The sequence below is a fragment of the Mesoplodon densirostris genome, chromosome 14 (genome assembly GCF_025265405.1).
Source record: "Mesoplodon densirostris isolate mMesDen1 chromosome 14, mMesDen1 primary haplotype, whole genome shotgun sequence".
Classification (NCBI taxonomy): Eukaryota; Metazoa; Chordata; class Mammalia; order Artiodactyla; family Ziphiidae; genus Mesoplodon; species Mesoplodon densirostris.
This window is the reverse complement of record NC_082674.1, coordinates 26,290,452-26,311,766: the sequence shown is the minus strand read 5'-3', so window position 1 is coordinate 26,311,766 and position 21,315 is coordinate 26,290,452. Positions and strand designations below refer to the sequence as shown.

General features: G+C 34.7%; 1 protein-coding gene across 6 annotated transcripts in view; it reads right to left on the bottom strand.

The window, feature by feature from the left end:
• Positions 1-21,315, bottom strand: part of BIRC6 (baculoviral IAP repeat containing 6) — a 230,976-nt gene that overhangs the window by 24,226 nt on the left and 185,435 nt on the right. For 5 of the 6 annotated variants that reach the window (XM_060117774.1, XM_060117775.1, XM_060117778.1 and 2 more), the window contains 3 exons: positions 17,847-18,057; positions 2,725-2,870; positions 1,955-2,065 (listed from right to left, as the gene is read on the bottom strand). In XM_060117774.1, the coding sequence (XP_059973757.1) occupies positions 1,955-2,065; positions 2,725-2,870; positions 17,847-18,057 (468 nt within the window). Of the gene's footprint in view, positions 1-1,954; positions 2,066-2,724; positions 2,871-5,782; positions 5,956-17,846; positions 18,058-21,315 lie in introns of those variants that run through there. The other variant, XR_009534377.1, reaches the window with a different exon arrangement.

Here is a 21,315-nt window from a genome sequence, read left to right as displayed (position 1 = left end):
AGATATTTAAATATCTTATAAAACTAAATTAAAACCACCTACTGATACAAGGGCAAATACAAAGAAACAATGGTAACTTTTGATCTTGTGTTCACACAATTCTAAATATACAGAAAAACATGAAAACTACATTATAATTACCATTAATGCAGTAAATTTTACCAAGAACTTACTAAGTACAAGGTCCTAGGCTAGGCTCTTTGGGTTAAATAATAAACAGGAAAATATATCTGTCTTCAGGAAGTTTATAATCTAGAAAAAAGGGGAAGACCTATAAACAGTGTCATGGGTCTGTGCACTACAAATGTACTATGTCTCAGCAAGACTACTGAGTAGTTTCTATCAGTAAACTTGTAAACCAGAGTTATTTCATCTGCTCAACTCTGCTGCCTTTCACATAATACAGGGATATATTTCCTTTGAGTTTTATAAATAGCAATCCACCAGATACACACATGAGCCTATCCCCATGCCTGGAGGAAATTTTTATATCATATATCTATAAGAAAACAGGGTCTTCTTATACCAAAATTTTATTAAAATATACAATCGAAGATAATGGCTAGTTGCTAAAAACCTACATACTGCTTGATTCAGCAATTCCTCTTCTATTAATTTGTCCTAAGGAAATAATCCTGGATGTGTACAAATATTTATATGAAATAATGCCCACTGAGATGTTGCTGACGTTACTAAAAAACTGGAAACAACCTAAAGGTCTAGTTATTGGTTAAACAAATGACAGTACTTTATATGAGAATATTAGGCAGTCAAGGACTTCCCTGGTCATCCAGTGGTTAAAAATCCGCCTGCCAATGCAGGGCACACGGGTTCAATCCCTGGTCTGGGAAGATCCCACATGCTGAGGGGCAACTAAGCCCGTGCACCACAACTACTGAGCCCACGTTCTAGCCCCTGCTCACCACAACTAGAGACAGCCCGCACGGAGCAACAAAGACCCAGCGCAGCCAAAAAAATAAAAAATATATATATATATATAAAGTACTTTAAAAAATAATTAGGCTTATAAAAATATTAGGTAGTCAATAAATATCAAGTTGTACAAGAATCATGATATGAGAAAATATTTGATACATAAGTTAGAAAACGCAGTTTACTAAAAAACAACACAACAGAAAACCCGTTATTTTTTCTAAATTATTCTAAAAGTCAATGGATAGCAAAACTCAATTACATTTAAAGTCACGTCCAACTGGTAGAGTTTATGATTTTAAGTGATAATGAGAGAAGCCTCCTGGCTGACTAACATTAATCAAGGGCTCTGGCCTATGACTCTGACAGTTAGGACATAAATCTACCTTTTTTTCTGGACTCCTACTTTGGTGTTCTTTTTAGTATAGTCAATGTCCTTTGGGCTGGTTCTCAAGAATGAAAAAGAGGGACATACAATAATAGTTAATAATGGTCATCAAAATTTGGAATTCTAGTGTTTATTCATAAACCAGCACCTTATGAAGGGTGCTTATATAATCTTTTCATCAGTCCTTACTTGTCAAGAGTTTTGGAATGGGAAAGGCTACATTTTCCAAAGGTATATCCCTTGGAATTCTAAAATGGTAAGAGTAACAGACTTGGTTCAAAGTCCCAGGTCTTGGCTTCCTTCAGGCAAGGATATACAGACATGGAGAGGTAAAGAAAGAAAACCACTTTCTGCCTGTTTGTTAGACATTTGGCTTTGTTTTTTTCCTGGTTTCTACTGAATCATGATTTCCAAACATAACTATAAACACAGATATAAATTCAGAGATAGAAAGATAAAAATTTTTGCATGTGTGTATATATAAACATACATACACACATACATAGAGTATATGAATAATTCATGGTAAAAGCAAGTTTGAAATTCTTTAATTTTACTAGAACACATTTCAATAGCACTATTAAAAAACGTAAAATGAGAGCTGAAGAAATAAAAAGTACAATTTCAACTTACCAAACTGTAATTTCTTCATGACAGCCACATATTTTTCTTCAAGTGATTTCAATAGTGATAAAGGTTTGGGTTTCATAGCCACCTTCTTTGAATATTCACCTAGTTTTTTTTCTGTTATTTAATATTTCAAGATAAATAACATAAGTATACATTTTCGAAGAGTAAAACAAAAAAACTATTAACTTTTAGAGTTCAGATTTTGAATTCCGAAAAATTACGAAACTCTTCATAATTATCTTCCTATTGTACCATTTTAAAATTAAAAGATTTCTTTCTATTTCATAAAAATAATAGGGCTAAAAATCTTATCAACTTTAAAGCTTAAATTCTTAAAATGCTAATTAGATTTCATCCATTCAGGCAAAAACAGCAGAAATGAAGCAATAGATGATGAAGCATCATTTATTTCTTCCATTGCTAATATGTGAAAACGCCAATTTTAACTGAATTCTTACACACTATTAATGTACTGTTTTCTGTCTAATACAGTTGCATTTTTCAATTTCATAACTTTCAGTGGGAAGAAAAGAGAAATTTATAATGCATGCTGTCAGCCTACTAAGAGTCTCAGAAATCATACACAGTAGAGATAAATATTTTAAAATTAGAGACTATATAATTAGCTTGAAAACCTGACATAGAACAGAATCTTTAAGTAAATAACTTGCTGGAAAACCATTAACATAGAGGGAAGAGAAGGCGGTTTTCAGTAAGTAAATGAAACATCTTTGTATCAAAAGAAAAGGAGCATAAAGAGAATAGTGCTGTACCTTGATTTGCTTGCCGCAAACTGGTAGTGGCTGCATAAACAATCTCAGCAGTCCTCTGAATGTCTGGCACCAAAAGAGTAAGTCCTTCTGGCTCTTGATCAGATGCATCTGGTTTTACTCCTGTTTTAACATTTTCCCTTTTAGATCTGAAAAGGTTTTTTTAATATGGAAAGAAATGCAAGGAAAATTAAGATTTTAGTAGTTTTGAAAAATAAATACTTCCATAAATCAGTAACAGTGGTTAAAAATCAACATGATAGTCTGCATTTCATTTGACATACACATGATATATACCAGGAGTAGTTTAAATTAGATTCATTTTGAAGCCATAGGATAATGCCTAGCATAATAACCAAAGTTTCAGATAGCTTGTCTCTTCATATGCAAAAACAGACAAGAGTTAAACACTGTAGAAATGTCATACTGTAAAAAGACCCCAATACCTGGTATGTCCTTCGATCCACACCTTTAAAAACATACTTACAGTAACTATGTACCTAGAAGTAGAGAAATCACTTCTATATCTAAAAGTAAAAGATCCTCTGCCTTCTAAGACTTGGGAAACAAAGATCCATAGGTGGTTTTTCAGTTTAATTCTATTTGTATTTCACTTAGAGTATATTAATTTCCAAGGGGGGGAAAAAGGAAAAATTCCAGAATAAAGTGCAGGTTCACTACTAGGTAACTTAATATAATGTGCTTCTATACACTGAATCTTTATTTAAACATTAAATTTTAGGGCATAATCATTTTAAAGATATTCTTCTGTATTCCCTATTCAGGGTCTAATATAGACTCAAATTAAATTTTATAGGTGAATGCAGTAGCATTTTATTAACAAGGTTCACTAAAAACAGCAACTAAATATCAATTTCCTTTTTTCTATTTCAACTCTCAGCATGTTTTATTCACATCATCATTACACTACTGCTTAGATACTAAAAATCTACATCTTTGTTAATTCATTAAATAGATAATTTAAAACAAACTGAAATCACATATAAATAAAAGTGTTTAAAATGTTTATGCTAAGGTATGATCTAAACTACGCATCATTCATTTTTCTAGTTTGTACAGCTACTAACAAAAGGACATGGCTATTATATTAAAACAACATTTCACAAAGTGGGCATGGAGCCTTAGAGAACTATAAAAAGACTAACAGAAGACAGAAGAGTCCTTAACAAAATAATATACAATCTATGTCCAAATAAACTGTTCTTTATCACAAAGACAAAAATCTGCTCAGAAGCCATTCAGTGCTTAACTTTAGGTAGATAATAAGAGGTAAATTAAGAAGAGCCACTCAGATGGATAACAACGGTAACCGGATTTAGTGTTATGCATGAGTCTTGAATTGGCTCCCACACTGTGAAAATCTAGCATCCACAGATATTTTTATACCACCTCATACACCACCTCACCTGGCAAGAGGATTTAACTTAAGAACCATAATGTGTCACTGGGTTACTGCTTTTTCTCCTACCCTCTCTTCTTATCTTCCCTGATGTATATTTAGGAGTCACAGAGAACACATGGCCAACTCTCATTTGCTACTCAGGAGCCACTTGGTAGATGTTATGTTGTGTATCATATTAGTCATCAACCTCTGTGTGTGAACATGTATATGAACATATATGTTTGCATATGTAAGTAAGGAGAATATAGTGAATGAATGTTTTAAGACTGAAATAGACATTTTACTGCTAGAATCAAATAACATACTGCATCTTTTATAGCTATGAAGTTAAGTTGAGACTACAGTTTAATAGTGAGTCTGACAATTTTTTTTTTTTTTTTTTTTTTTTTTTTTGCGGTACGCGGGCCTCTCACTGTTGTGGCCTCTCCCGTTGCGGAGCACAGGCTCCGGACGTGCAGGCTCAGCAGCCATGGCTCACGGGCCCAGTTGCTCTGCGGCATGTGGGATCCTCCCGGACCGGGGCACGAACCCGTGTCCCCTGCATCGGCAGGCGGACTCTCAACCACTGTGCCACCAGGGAAGCCCAGTCTGACAATTTTTTAAATAAAGATATGATTCTGGTAGACAAGCTCAAACAGATTCTCAAATTCTGCATTTACCAATGGCTGTTCACAAACTTTGTGAAACACTGAGACTCAAGAAAAAACACTTAAGTTGATTGACAGTACCCCCTCTGAATTTATAAAGACTCTCTCTCTCCCCAATTGCAAATGATTCTCTTCCTGGGGCTTAAAAAAATTCTTAATTAGAAGGGCCACTGAACAATAGGAAAACAACAGTAAGTAGTTTGAGAAAACAGAAGAGTTATAGTTATAGCTGTAATAAAATAAAGATGGTTTCCTAAATCTATCATTAGTCAGTTGATCCATTATATTCTCAATAAAGATGTCACTTAAAGAAACATATCTTGCCAAGCAGAGAAGGAAGATTACAGGAGTGAAGCTCATTTTTCCAGAATTAGAGTATTTTCTCCTTGAAGAAACAAGAACCTCTGGCATGGACAGTAAACTGCCTCAATGCAATTTAGAGCAAGTTACCCTCAGAAAACTACTGATTCTGAATTTCAAGCCCTATTCATGAATACCAATTTCCTAACTCCAGTTTTTAAAAGATGATTAGTAGGAGAAATCTCTATTATTAAAATACTGCAAATAGTTAGGATAAAAATTTTTGTTATTTTTCACCACAAAATTTTAAAAATGTTTAAGAATAGTGCAAAAAAATCCACAGAAATTTTAAAAACAGCATTTTTTACACCAAATGCGTAAAAGAAATAATCATATACATCTTGAAGATAATGGCTGAATCATAAAGCAGACATAATTAGACCTTTACAGCAGGTTCTAACAAGAATTTTTTATGTGGATAGTCTTTTTGAAAAAACATACAGCAGAAAAAGGAATAATCTTCAAAAGGTAAAAGTACTTCAAATATATGAAGAACACACACTACCTGCCTAATGATGACTACAACTAGTCATTGTCTGACATTAAACTACAGACAGCAGTCTCTTTTCTATAAAAGCTGCAGGTTACTGTCAACCCATATGTAGGCCCAGCTCATGAAAAAAGGCCATACCTTAGCTCACATCCTGAAGTCTGTGTGAAAAGCTATTTGAGTTCAAGGCACCTAGCTGGAAGTAGGTCTTTGAGACTGACAATGGATCCAACATGGTAAAAGCAATCAGCGACGGCCGCTACCATGGTATCCGCTGCTTTGTGCATACGTTGAATCTGGTTGTGATCACTGCCCTGAAGAAATACGAGGAATCAACTGAAGTTTCTACTATTGCACAGAATTATCTGCAAACATTTTCCACTATGCTGTGAATTCCAACTACACAGCTAATAAATTAAGCAAATTTTGGCTCTGTGACATATAATCTAAACTAGGATGTGAGCAGAATGGGCAAATCTTTCTTGTGAAAACAAAAAGAAAAAAGAAACCCATAACTCAACATTCAGTTATATTGAACTACTTCTTCTAATTCTACCACCCACATTAAGTTGGATATTTGTATGACTACAAGATATCAGAATTATGTTCTCTTATAATCTATAAACTAAAGACAGCTTAATACAACTATTTTCTTGGTCGGACATTAGGAAAGACCACTTCAATCCCCTGCACTCCTAATTCTAAAGTCAAAACTATCAAACTGTTGAAATAAACATTTAAAAAGCAGAGCCACATTGAAGAAGTAATCAGGACACCATGTGCTGAAACATCCAGATTCAGAAGTATTAAGAATTAGTGTCTTAGAGGAAGATTCTAAAACTATAAGAGAATGAAACTTCTATATTTACCTATAAAACAATGCACCATATCATACTCCACAGTTCTAAAGCTCTTTGCCAGGAATTAGAGTTTAAAAAAAATTAAAAGTAAAAGTAAGCAGAAAGATTTTTAAAAATATTACTGTGGAGAATTATTTGCTTCTAATGTCTATAGAAAACATGAAAATAATTTTTGAAATGCACCACTAAATGGGATAAGACCTTTGTAAGATGAATGTTTTCCATGCTTATTTTAAAGCTTAGTTTTAAACTTTAGATTCCCTTTTGTTTTTACTTAAATTCTTTCCAAATGGAAGTACTGGTTTTAGTTTTCAATATGATTTAAATGAAAGTAGAAAATAAAATCTTCTTTGTCTTAAATGAAGCATAAATGAGCAATAGGAGAGAAGGGAATATCCAAAACAGAGGTATGAGAAGCCTTTGAAAATAAAACCTTGATTTTTAGATTAGATAAAAATATAATCGTTTTCCAGTCAGATTAAACATCACAGGACAAATATGGTACTGTGTGCTGCTATGGAATGGAGTTGCCACAAGTAATATGCTTCACCAGGGGACAACCCAACTGAGGCTAAGAGATATTAAAATAAATGTTGGCACTGCTCTCTCCACCACCAAGTAAAAAAGGGTGACAAACCACTGAACTTGTTCAAGGTCATCACAAAAAGAAACTTAAATATATATATATATATATATATATATATGGTTGCAACAAATGCTTCTTGTCTAAGAAATCAGGCCTTTTTCACTTTGTAGGTTTGAGAAACAGAGGAAAAAGAAAAGATAGGAAATGTTTTTCCAATGAAAACAAATGTAGGAGGACTGGAACTGAAATTCTTTCTCAACTGAAGCCCTAAAGGAACTAACTTAAAGGAGTTAAAACCAGAGAGTCTGATAGAAAATATGCCATTTAAGAAGTAAATCAACTAATCTTATTGCTTAGTTGGATAAAAGGGAATTGGGTATTTCTACAAGACAATTCAGTTATTTTAAAAACTGATGAACTTTGCACCGGAAGACACTCTGGGATAGCTAAGGGGAAGGGCAATCAAGGATGCTTACTTTAATAATGCTATTAAAGAGAAGTTCAATGTTGAGAACACCTTTCACTCAACAGAGTCTTTTGTGTCACGTCCTGATTAGCAATTAAGATTATCTGATTGGCAGCAAGTACCTTTTTCAAATTTCTGGTGAAGCTATCAAGTACTAAATATACAAAATATGATTATTTGTCTACTGGAGTCTAGCAGGAAAAGTCTGCACAAAAGATCAAGGACAAAATATTTGCCTTTGCTCCAACTCCAAGGAGGCTACGAAGTGCCACACTTACTCAAAAGTGAAACCAAACTACTATGCCTGTACTTTGACTTCATTTTGAGAAGGTTGGCACACAGGTTGAAATGGCCAGCAGAAGATGAATTTCACCAAGAATGGTACTTAAATTCCGAAGGGCTCACATTTTCACACTGTGATTATTTTGTGGGCAACAAAATGAATTTTCACACTAGATAATTATATTTCAAGTGGAAACAATACATATATAAAGGTTTAAAGTATTATGTTACCGATGCCACAAATCCCTTTATTAATGGAGGTGACAGAGTTGCTTTCAAGTTCTTTCTTTTTTAAGAATCTAAAATAAAATGCTGATCGACAACTGGTCATAAATAGGCAGGAGTTGTTTTTGCTATTTGTTATTTAAATATCGAATTTTGCTAATAAACTCTTTAATTTCTTCTTGACAAGGGAGTTAAAGATATTACAAATATAGGACATAGTAAGATAGTAACAAAATTCAGGAGATGGAAAACAATAGGGTGTTTAGGGGGGTGGGAAGAGGCTTCTCCAGCAACATAGAGAAAATAATTGTATCTCCAACACACCACCCTAGTCTATGCAAGTAGACACCAAATCAGCTTGAAAAGACAGTAAAGGAAAAATACATACATCAATAACTAAGAAATTTTCAGAGGAAATGTTTTTATTGATTCTTTTGAGCAAAAAAAAAAAAATCAAATGGGTAAAGCTGACTTAATCCTCATTTAAGTGATAATTACATGAAGTTGCTACCAGCTCATGTTCTACAGACCACAAAACAGTCTACCTTACTTAGTGTACCTTAGTGATCTAATAATTATTACTTAGGCACCACTTGAATGGCTATGCGTATCTAATGAAATATGCTGCCTTTTAACATCTTATAGTGTTAACAAAAATTCTTCAGGGGAATGAAAAAAGATAAGCAAAAGAAAATATAAGAAAAATTCTGTAGAATCTGCATTCTTATATATACTTTTTAAATTATCAAAAGCAAAATTTTCAATTAAAAAATTTTACTTGTCAACATTAAAATTTTTTTTATGTATACCAAATTTCCAAAGCCAAATCAGAAATAAGTTCACACTTCGATTTCTAATTATTCACTGATGCATAAATCCAATTGTTCTTTGGAAGTTAAGTTCAATTTAGTAAATAAATATACTTGATTGGGACATTAGGAAATTTGAGGTCTTATCATAGCTCTCTGCCACTAAGCATGAGACCTTGGAACAAATCACAGTATTTATGGACCTTGTTTTCCTCATTTATAAAAAGGGGGATATGAACTATCTGAACTCTTAAGAGCATCCCTTATAGTTCTAAAAACCTTTGGATATTATGGGACAGGTTACTTATCGTGAAGTGCCCAGAAAGATTTACAAACTAAATCTTACTTGGCAAGAGACTTTAAATTCAGCAATTAAGACTGCTTGAGATTTTGTCAGAAGTAAGATAGTGGAAACCATCTTGAAACATAAAGCTCATCTAATGCAATCTGACAAGGAATAAATAATCATTTTATATGTTATGCTACTGAGGTAGAAGTATTAAGTCAATTTATAATTTTTAATGAGTTTATGTTTGTTAATCACTTAAATAATAGAATAAGCTGTACTTTGGTACTTGATCTAAGTGTTTTTCAGGAATCAGCTAAAGCTGAAGTCTAGCCATTACACATGCATGACACCTTAGTGATCAATGAACAATTTTGGTAAAAGGTAGCAATGGGGTATAAAAATAGAAGTATCTGGACTACAGGTCAATCAACTTGTCTTTTTTTTTTTTAATTATTTATTTGGCTGTGCTGGGTCTTAGTTGCAGCATGCAGGATCTTTAGTCGCTGCATGTGGGGTTTAACTCCCTGACCAGGGATTGAACTCAGGCTCCCGGCCTTGGGAGCATGGAGTCCTACCCACTGAACCACCAGTGAAGTCCCTCTTTCTTCATAAATGTTGTTTTTAATAATGAACACCACAGGCATCAGGAAAGTGGGGAGCTAAATCCCAGATTTATTACCTATTAGTAAGTTTTTAAATGTTAAACTCTAAGTAATAGTTTCATTCTTTGTCGAACAAGAATATTTTCTTGTCTACCACACAGAACAGAAAAAACTAGTAATAGACATCTAAGAACTTCTGAAACTCTATATCCTACACAGAAGTTAGGTTATAATATTATTCCTTGTATTTTTTACACAGCTATATGCTACTACATATTTATTATAACTTTACCCACAATGTAAAGCAGTTTGGCTTATTCTTCAGAAACAAGAAGGGAAATCAATAAAAACATAGAGGCTGGAACATAAATATTACACTAATCAAAATTATTTCAAACTGACAGAACAAAAGGAATTCAGGAAATAGTTTTGTCTTTTATCTGCCTAAGTCATTAATCTGACAGTTAGGAAAATTCATTTTTACCAGATTTTGATCTCTCGTAACTGGCATAAAATTAAGTGGTAGTGACCTTGGACTTATGTGCAGTAAACATCTAATCACAGGCTGTCTTCGGCATGTGTCTAACAAGCACTGCTTACACCTTTATACATCCTTTACCTCCTACTTTTGTATCAGGCTGTCATTCTCACATGCGCTCCCCCTCGCCCCCCGCCCCGGCCTCTCTCTTTTGGCCCCTAGGGAACTATTTCTTCCACTGCTTGTAGATATAAAAATTAAAAGTATTAAACACAAAAATCATCAAATTATAAAACTAAAGAAAAAAACAGAAATTAAGGCTTTTTGAATAAAATAAATGAAAAACTGTTTTTTTTCTGCATTAGGCAAGAAAGAAAAGTGTCAATATTGCTATACTGAGGGTACCTGAAAAACGGAACATTTATGGTAATAAAGTTTTCAAAAACTATGCAAGGGAGTGAATTCTACTTATCCTTTATAGACAAATGTTAAACTTTTTGTTCTTCGTAAGTGTCTATTACATCAATAGACAGGCAAAAGAATTTTATTGTTTTGGAAGTCCTTTGATCTTTTTATTGCAGTGATTATTAAGGTGGCTTCTGAATAATTTCTCTGAAATAAAGTAAATGAGCTACTTAATGTTAATGAGGCAAACGAAGTTAAATAGAAACAATATTTAAATCAACCATTTCCTATTTTTGTTCAAATTATTATAAAAAATTTCAACTGAATAAGAAAAAAGTACAAAATTTCCATATGATAGCATCATGAAATGTCCCAATTTTGTTTAAATTTTAAGTGATAGATGATGTTAGAAAATGGCCTAGGTAGAAAATTACATTTAACATTATAGGTACATTTAAGTTATGTTTTCAAAATGGTATAAAACCAGTGTACAAAACATGCTATTATATACTTAGAAAAAAATTAATTTCTGAAAAAGTCCTCATCATTAATTATCTAAATGTTATCTGTTTCAGACAAAAGTTGGAAAGTGCTGAATGTAAAAATTCTCTATTTTGAAGCAATACACTTTTGCCTAGTCTTTAGTTAGGAATGTTTCCCTGACTTATCTTAATATAAATGTTTACTAATAATCAGCCAACAGTAATATTAATCAGTTTATTTATGTTAACCATTAGACTCAAATTAACTCTAAGCAGTTACTGCAAATTGTGCATCTTGAGAGGACTTATTAGGAGAGGTGGTAGACAGTAAAATATAGAATCATGAGTAAAAGAATATTAAAATATCATCATCTTTAGGAAGTTCTTAATGCAATTTGTAAATATTTAACAACTTTTTAAAGACAGACTAAATCACAATAAATCACTCCTAGGTGCCACCTTGCCATGTCAACAGGTTAATCTTACCAGGAAAGATGAACATAATAAACTAGAAGTATATACATTTATTCCTTGAATAGTGCTCTGGTTTACACTAATACCAACCCCATCAGAATACTGTAATTATCTGTCACCAAACTAATCCTCATCCATAGGAGAGTGAGGATGAGAATCAAAATACCACTCTAAATTGTAGCCACATTAAAACAAAAGCAAGCCTAGTTTGGCTTCTGCTAACTTTCGTTTCTCCCAATTAAGCACAGATAAAAGGGGGAAGGAGAGTAAGACAGTCAATGGACATACATCATCCCATTTCTTCTCCTTTTTAATTTTGTTAGTTTATATTTGCAAAATGCCATTACTTTTAGAGGACTTGATATATCCTATTAATAAAGTTTCCCAAAGCGTGAGAAAACATTAAGTGATAATTAGACATGGTATTAGTTAACTGAACCGAAGAGTGAGAAAACTAGTCTCTTTCCAATGAAAAGAGAGGTCTCAGTAAGCCTTTGGTAATTTCTTAGCATTGTTAAATCTTCCTTCTTAAAACACAAAACGGGTCTGGAGTCAGACACTAACTTTCTTTTTTTTTTTAATATTTATTTATTATTTATTTATTTTATTTATTTTTGGTTGCATCAGGTCTCAGTTGCAGCACATGAGATCTTTGTTGAGGCACGCAGGATCTTTCATGGCAGCACTTGGGCTCTTCGTTGTGGTGCATGGGCTTCTCTCTAGTTGTTGCGTGTGGGTTTTCTCTTCTCTAGTTGTGGCGCACAGGCTCCAGGATGCATGGGCTCTGTAGTTGTGGCGCATGGGTTCCAGAGTGCTTGGGCTCTGTAGTTTGCAGCACGTGGGCTCTCTAGTTGAGGTGCACGAGCTCAGTAGTTGTGGCGCACAGGCCTAGTTGCCTTGCAGCATGTGGGATGTTAGTTCTCTGACCAGGGATCAAACCAGCGTCCCCTGACTTTAAGGTGGATTCTTTTTTTTTTTTTTTTTTTTGCGGTATGCGGGCCTCTCACTGTTGTGGCCTCTCCCGTTACGGAGCACAGGCTCCGGACGCGCAGGCCCAGCGGCCATGGCTCACAGGCCCAGCCGCTCCGCGGCATATGGGATCCTCCCAGACCGGGGCACGAACCCGTATCCCCTGCATCGGCAGGCGGACTCTCAACCACTGCGCCACCAGGGAGGCCCTAAGGTGGATTCTTTACCACTGGACCACCAGGGAAGTCCCAGACACTAATTTTTTAAATTTAGTTTATTCACTTTTAGACTTATCTTCTATTTATGGCAAATGATACTGGTCCTTCTGATATGTTAGTAATGTGAAGTTCCCTCTTTAAATAAAATGTTTGGTTTAAAAAAAAAACTGATCTAAAGAAAGATTCTAGCAAAAGCATGGGTGGTAAAGGTTTGAAAGTTCCTCCTCATAAATGTTAAGGCTCTTCACTCTGACAAAGAATTTCTACCAAGAAAAATTTCCTTCAGTTTTCAACCATGAAAATGGTTTGGTTTATTTTGATCCGATTAATAAAATTCCCATATTACATGATACTCTCTTAAGATGAATTCTAAAATAATATAGACAAAAGGCTCCAGAAAAATTAAATCTAAAGCCTACTTACTGTCATATAAGTTTTCCACATATACAACTTTAGCTGGATGACAGCTTTAAGGAAATAGAAGAATTGTATGAAAATGAATGTAGTCTCACCCTGTCATTCCTGAACCTTAATATAAAAGATTTTAGATTCTCTGCTAATGATTCTGAGCTTCTGTCAAGCCAATAGATGACTGTTTTCTGTCTTCAGTAAAAATAACCTAGTAGGATTAGTACTGGAGAACTTCTGCGAAGGATTACAGACTTCAGATTCTGGTATGTCAACAAAGGAAACCATGCTCCGAAAACCATTTATTTGATAGCACTTACACTTTACTGAAGGAGATCCCCAGGGATAAATCTGCAGTCACTGATACTAACACATAGGCAGAATAATGTAGTTAATAAGTAATTTAAAGCCTGAGTAATAACTTATTTTTTCTTTTTTAAAGTCAAACATCTGAAACATAGACGGTATTTCTACCTAGGAACTTTCTTTTAAGTCCATAATTTTAGAGCAAGAATGCTAATAGACTCAAATCCTCAGTCCCCACAATGGCAGGATGGGAGAGGACACAAACAGCTCAACCGTCAAGATAGAAAGGATGAAAATCTCCTCCATGGCAATTTAGTCTTGTTCTAACTCCCACCCTAACCATTCAGCTACACTGCAAGACAATCTTTTTTATAATGCAGATCTGATTAGATCTCTGCTGAAATCCTTTCAATGGCTCATCACATTTAAGAGTAGGTAACTATGAAGTTCTTCAAGCCCCTGCTTTCCTCTCTAGCCTCATTTCCCACCCCTATCTCCCACCCGAAGGACACCCAGGCACACCAAACTTCTTTGTTCTCTACATTTCCCTGAATACGTGATGCTTTCTTTCACTCCTAACATTCTTCACACAGCCTGGTATACCAGGCCCCTGCTCCTCTTTATTTAGCCAATTCTTATGTATTCTTTGGGCTTCCAAATCTGGGTTGATCCTCCAGTAATGTTTTAAACTTCCAATATGCCATGTACTGTGTTATTAAAACTGCCTAGTTATTGTTTCCCCCATTATCTGTCAGTCCCTTAGAAAAAGACCTTATTTTCTTGTTATGCTCTCATGAACATTCAATAAACATCCGTTAAATGAACAAATCAGTGATGCTCTTGTGACCAGGCCAGATCTCATCTATCTGAATATAAGCGCAAGCTTCTAAATCACAAATTAGATAAAAGCAAAGTAAATGATCTGCCTTTTCAGCTTCTTAATGATATTTTCCTATTTCCTCTTATAGAAGGTTTCAGGCTTGGAGGGGAGAGTCAGCTAACCTATATAATCTCTATCATTCTTTGAATTTTGAGATAAAAATTAGTTGGGTTTAAGCACTGTCCTCAAGATAGGATACTCTTAATTGGATTATTCCAACCAGTAAAAGTAAGCTTCCTCTTTAGATTTGGGCAAAACGTTTTAATTTCTTTCATCCAAAAAAGATAAAAATTTTAAGTATAACATATACAGAGGAAATAATATCAATGTAAATCATTATATGTAACCACAATTATCATCCAGAGACCTGCAAATTACATAGAGAATCTATCTTTTCTTTATCAAATTGTGCTATGTTAAATTTTCATTTGGAGGGAAAAAACTGCATGCCTTTTGTGTATGCCTGGCTTTTAGAAAGAAAAAAAAAACAGTAACAAATGAGAAATAACGAGAAGAAAACAAGGCAATACAATGATATACATAAACATAATTAGTAAACTAGTACTTGCTTTCTTGCTTTAAAAAAAAAGAAAAACCTACACTAAATAGATGTACTCTATCTACCCTTACTTTTTTTTCCCCCTGAGCCCCCAGGTGCAGATGTGGCCAGGACTTCCCAGGGCATCACCCACAGGCAACGCATCCCCCCCACCCGCCTTATTTCTTACTGAGAGAAAAAGAGACAAAAATAATGCAAAAATGTTCTGAGCTGGGGAACACCTACACATTATTTTTAAAGTCATAACTCCAAACCCTGATGAAGCACTAAAACACATCCTAAAAGTGATATGTAAACAGAATGTAATTTGCCTTGACCATCGTTTTCTCAGAGTATCCTGGGTTTTGTTTTTGTTTTTAAATTCAGTTGGGGATCAGGTAGGCAGGTAGAGGGGAGGGGGGAGGGGGAAGCTTTGCATCTTGAAACAGTGTTAAAAATAAATTTAGACCAATTTCTGTGGTTATAAACTTTACAGGAAATTGGACTACACCGTTCACTTTATTAGAGTTCTATTGTGATGAAAATATGAAAAGAAATACATTTAAGTTTTGACAGGCTGGAAAAGAGTAGATTTTCCCCTCTTTCTGTGAGGTGGAAAGTGAATTCTCAAGGTGCCAAACCTTGATAGGAAAGTAGGGACGTTATAACATGTACGTCTTTGCTGGCTTCTTTTTGTAACAGAGGCTGTATTCTACACATATATAAAAAAATAACAGATATCATGAGGAATCTTGACGAAGAGGCACATTCAAACCCTAATACAAAACTCTCTTTAGTGTTTCTTCGTCAGTAAAATAGCTTTAAAAAATAGTTAACTGCACAGGGTCACTGTAAAGATAAAATAAAAAATGAAATGATCTCTGTGAACAGTCATTATGATCTTTATGTGCATTTTTTTCAATTTTTAAAAAATTAACTAATGTATTTATTTTTGGCTGCATTGGGTCTTCGTTGCTGCGCGCGGGCTTTCTCTAGTTGTGGCGAGTGGGGGCTACTCTTCGTTGCGGTGCGCGGGCTTCTCATTGTGGTGGCTTCTCTTGTTGCGGAGCACGGGCTCTAGGTGTGTGGGCTTCAGCAGTTGTGGCTCACGGGCTCTAGAGCGCAGGCTCAGTAGTTGTGGCACACGGGCTTAGCTGCTCTGCGGCATGTGGGATCTTCCCGGACCAGGGCACGAAACTGTGTCCCCTGCATTAGCAGGCGGACTCCCAACCACTGCACCACCAGGGAAGCCCCCTACATGCATGTTTTGCTGGTACAGAATTTAAAAGTTTGAAGTGTCATTTTTTCTTGGTGAAAGATTTTAAAGAATATTTTGTTTCCAGGTAACCAAGTAGAAAAATAAAGAGCTCCTGTTAACTGAAACTCAGTTATCCTCTATCTGCAATTAAATTTTTGTAGTGGATCATTAATACATTTCATGCAGAAGTTTAATTTTTAAGAAATTATACTGCATGTTATGTGAACAGGATATACATGAAGAAAAGCAGCAAAAAAGGCACTCTAGGTGTACAAATTCCATTCACTTAGCTCAGTTAGAAAATCAGACCTTTAGTCTGATGATACCACACTATTTTTGTATAATTATGTTAGCTGCCTAGGTTACCAGTTAGAAAGATTTTTGCCATAATGAAGGATGGGACCAAAGATAATATTATTTTCTTCTCTACAACGTAAAGAAGTCTCACACTATCAAAGAAAATATACCTTTACATTTTACCTCCCTGGTAAAAGAGTATGAACCTACAGCTTTTTATATAGCTACCAACTGGCTCTTCTTTAATCTCTTCGCTAATTCATGATTCTTCCTGCCTGGCAGTGAGCCACTAGTTCTTAAAGTGATAATGACAGTACAATAAAGCTAAAAGAGTCAGAATAACCTGAGGAGTTGATTCCTTCTGAAAAATGAAAGCTGACAAAAACTATTCCTCCAATGACCAATTCTCTGCCATCACTTGATGTATACTGAGTTTCCCAAATTTTAGGCTACTAAAAAAATAAGTGAGAACAGGTAGGACAAATATATTGCAAAGATGGTAAAGAAGATTAACTGATTCAAAAGACCACTAACAAAGAAATAAGCTTCCTCTAGCCTAATTCTGAATGTTTATGCAAACATCAGAATTTATGCCATCTTTAAGTAAAACTGACAACCATTAAACAGATTCTGCTAAGAGAATGAAAAAGCTTACCAGGAAAAGGTTTTTTAAAGTTTTTGATAAGAGGACTCATCATCTGATTTCTAGCAAGGTATAAACTTAACCAAAGATTCATTTAAAAATTCAATTTTCCACGAAGATAAAATACTAACTTTACTATAACTTCAACAAATAAATACAGAATCCTCTACCTTCTAAAAAATATTATAGCATGAATTATAACATATGTATCAAAATGAAACTAGTAATTCCTAAAGCCAACAGTTCTAATTCTATGAATCTACTCTGCAGAGATTTCTGCAAGTCCCAAAAGATGTATGTCAGAGGTTATTACAAATTAGAAATAACCCAAATGCCCACTAATAGATGGTTAAGTAAAATACAGCATCTATATACAATGCATAATCAGAAATATTAAGAACAGTATCAGCAATATGTATTTACTGAGAGTGAAGGTGTCTTTCACCTCAATATTGAGTAAAACTAGCATCTATCAGTATAATAGGTACAATGTGATAGCATTTAAGAAAAACTCTATCTATAGCTATAAGACTGCATAGGGCAATATCTGATAAGCCACTGTTAATAAACGTTTCTGAGTGTAGGATTTGGTGGCTACTTTTTCTTTGTAGTTTTATTTACTGCTTGTGCATGTGTTTAATTAGCATACATCATTTTTAAAAAACCAACAAAGCTATTTTAAAAAAGACTGTAAAAGTCAAGGTCAAAAGAAATGAACAAAGTATAGTACCTTAAACGGTTGGTGTAGGTATCAACACAGGTCTTCATTTTGGCTAATAATGTACCAACAGAAGCTTGACACTCTGACTGTTCTTCTTCCTCTTCACCATTCTCTGCAGAAAGAGGCAACAATAGGGGCACCATGCACGTACAAGAAGCAATGGCCCGGAGCAATTCTAGCAGAGCTCGATAGAGTGGTACATGTCTTGCCATGTCGAGAACTGTAAGAAGGAAGAGGGGGAAAGCATAAAATGAGCACATGTGCAATATAAAAGTAAGTCCACAGCAATGTAGTTTCTACTTGGATCTTAAGATTAATTGCTTGGTTGGTAAGTGGACTAAAGTAGATGTTCATGAAGCACCAATGTGCAAAGTGTAAGACGCACTTTTAGGGAACAAAAAAAAAATGAAAATGGCAGAGTTGGGGAGACAGCAAGAAATGTAATTAAGTAACTATTTAGTTATATCACACATAAAAATGATTAAATAGTCCAGATAATAAATTATGGCAGTAAATACATTTACTTATTTACTTTTTAAAAAAATTTATTTATTATTATTTATTTTTGGCTGCATTGGGCCTTTGTTGCTGCAATGCGGCTTTCTCTAGTTGAGGAGAGTGGGCCTACTCGTCAATGTGGTGCGTGGGCTTCTCATTGAGGTGGCTTCTCTTGTTGTGGAGCACGGGCTCTAGGTGCGTGGGCTTCAATAGTTGTGGCACGCGGGCTCAGTAGTTCTGGCACACGGGCTTAGTTGCTCCGTGGCATGTGGGATCTTCCCGGACCAGGGCTCGAACCCGTGTCCCCTGCATTGGTAGGCGGATTCTTAACCACTGCACCACCAGGGAAGCCCAATGCATTTATTAATATAATGTAGAAATAATATATTTTTTAAACAATTGAAAGGAAGCCACTGTATCTTAGGTAAAATAGAATGATATGACCAGCTTATCAAAAGTATAATTAAACAAATCAACTTGTTAGGAAAAAAAAAAGTTGACAATGCCAGCTTTTAGTTATTTGCTATAAATCAAATGAATTCTTTTCTTAAAACTACATGCATCTAACAGTGGATTCCATACTCTAAGAACATGTATTGCTTCTATAGCATTTATAAGTTGTTTTGTTAGGTTTTGTGGCTTTCTCCCAAGTGTAATTTACTTTGGTCAATTATGTGAGACAAGGACCTAACAACTTTTTTCCAATACCAGTTACTGAATAAAGTTATTCCATAAATGTTTATTATTTATTATGTTAGTTATTCCCAATTATTTACTGAAAACCCACAGGTGGACAGGCTGGGAATACAGCAGTGAAGAAAACAACCAAAAATTCTTGCCTTCATGTAGCTTACCCTCAAGGTAGAGAACAAGTGAGTAAAAATTTTTTCAGACACTACTAAGTACTCTGAACGCTAAACAGAAGATTGAAATGGGAGAAGAACTGGGGAGTACCTGCTGGAGGAAGAAATGGTCTCACTGCCCACAGAGCTATACTGGGATTGGAGTATGGGGGTGGGTGTTGAGGCATCACCTAGGAATTCTGGACTTTGTTTGGCAAGTGATTTAAAGGGATAAAGGCCTTAATAAAATTAGTTCTGATGATGTAAAGACAAAGAGTGAGCCTGTTCAGAGTTATGGATGAGTAGGCCCTTGTTTCACATCTTCCAATAATGATACAGAGGACAGGGGTAAAAAAGTATGACTGCCCATTCTTTCCTCGCTTATTTGAAATTTTACTCTCCATCTTTATCATATATAAAACTTGTATACAAACTTGGTTATGTTTAAAGCTTCTTTTCCAACTTATTATCGAATGTTACTACTTTCATAGTATAACATAGTACACTATAGTTTCAGGAAATCCAGGTTAAAATCCAGTTACTAATCAATAGGTACAAAACACAACATTAATATTTGTAAGGATATAGAAAAGCTAGACTTACATAAAGAGGTGGACATGCAAAATGATAACCAATTTGGCATTATTTTACATGCCCATATTCTATGACTTAGCAATATCACTTCTTACTATAAACCTATAAACAAGGATGATCAATATAATACTGTTTTTAATACTGAGAGTTGGAAGCACCAAGGGGCAATGAAAGGATAAATATACAATAGCATGTCCAAATGATTCTATTCTATGTAGCATTTAAAAAGAGTAACAGTAGATCTATCTCCTACATCTATATTTGAGTGAATTAGGTTGCAAAAAATACATGAAGATGACATTTATGGAAACAAAGACTCACATATTTCTTTTTCATGGCTGAGCAACCATGTAGGAATACTCGAGAAAAAAATGAATTTCTAAATATTAATTTTATACACATAAGTAACATCTCAAACCAATTACTCTGACAAATAGCAAAACATTCTTGATACGGCTATAGTCTCTTTTGACCATTTCTCTCCTTCTCCACGTGTATCACTGTGGAATACATACATCTAATCTTCTTTCTATATGATGACAGTTCTGCATGTGTATTATTCTTTGGAGAAAGCATTGTGTGTGAGAAGCTAAGGTTTAGTAAGTTGCGTAAGCAGCTAAATAGAAGGCAGCAAGACCAACACTGACACCTAGGTATATCTAACCCTAGAGCTTCATTATACCATGATGCTTCCTGAGTTGTCCAATATGGTAGCTACTGGTCACATATGACTATTTAAATTTAATTAAAATGTAAAAAAATTAAAAGTTCTGTTCAATTGTACTAGCCACATTGCAAGTGATCAATAGCTACACAAGTCCATACTGGACAGCAGAGACATAGGACATTTCCATCATAGCAAAAAGTCTCTTGTATAGTGTCATCATCAAGAGCCAAATTCCTTATATTGTTTATATATGCAAACCACGAGAACTATGCAGGTATGAGCTCTATCCAAAGAGATGGGTCTTTTTCTAGGGGTTATAGGTGTCACAGAGCCACCACAGCTCTGCTTAAAGGAAACAATCTCTAGACTATATGCAAAATAGCATGAATATGTTGTCTCAGGTTTATTTCAAAATGAGGGGTACATACATGTACTGGATATACCTGCACAGGTATAGAATACTGAGAATATTAACCATAAACTAGTAATGGTAGTTTCATGTAGAAAAGGACTAGGCTTTGGTGGGGCAATGTTAGGGTAAATTACTTTTCATTATATACCTTTCTGAACTGTTTTGCAATGGTTTACCAGAGTATATGGCATGCAATAAATATTTTATTGACAATATAGTTTAGTAATTACTAGATCACAGTAACTTGATAACACATAGATGATTTAAAGAACTTAAGATATAAGCACATGCACAAACGGAATTAAGCTATGATCTTTATTTTTTAATAAATTTACTTTATTTTATTTTTGGCTGCATTGGGTCTTCGTTGCTGCGCGCAGGCTTTCTCTAGTTGCAGTGAGCAGGGATCACTCTTCTTTGCAGTGCGCAGGCCTCTCACTGCGGTGGCTTCTCTTGTTGCGGACC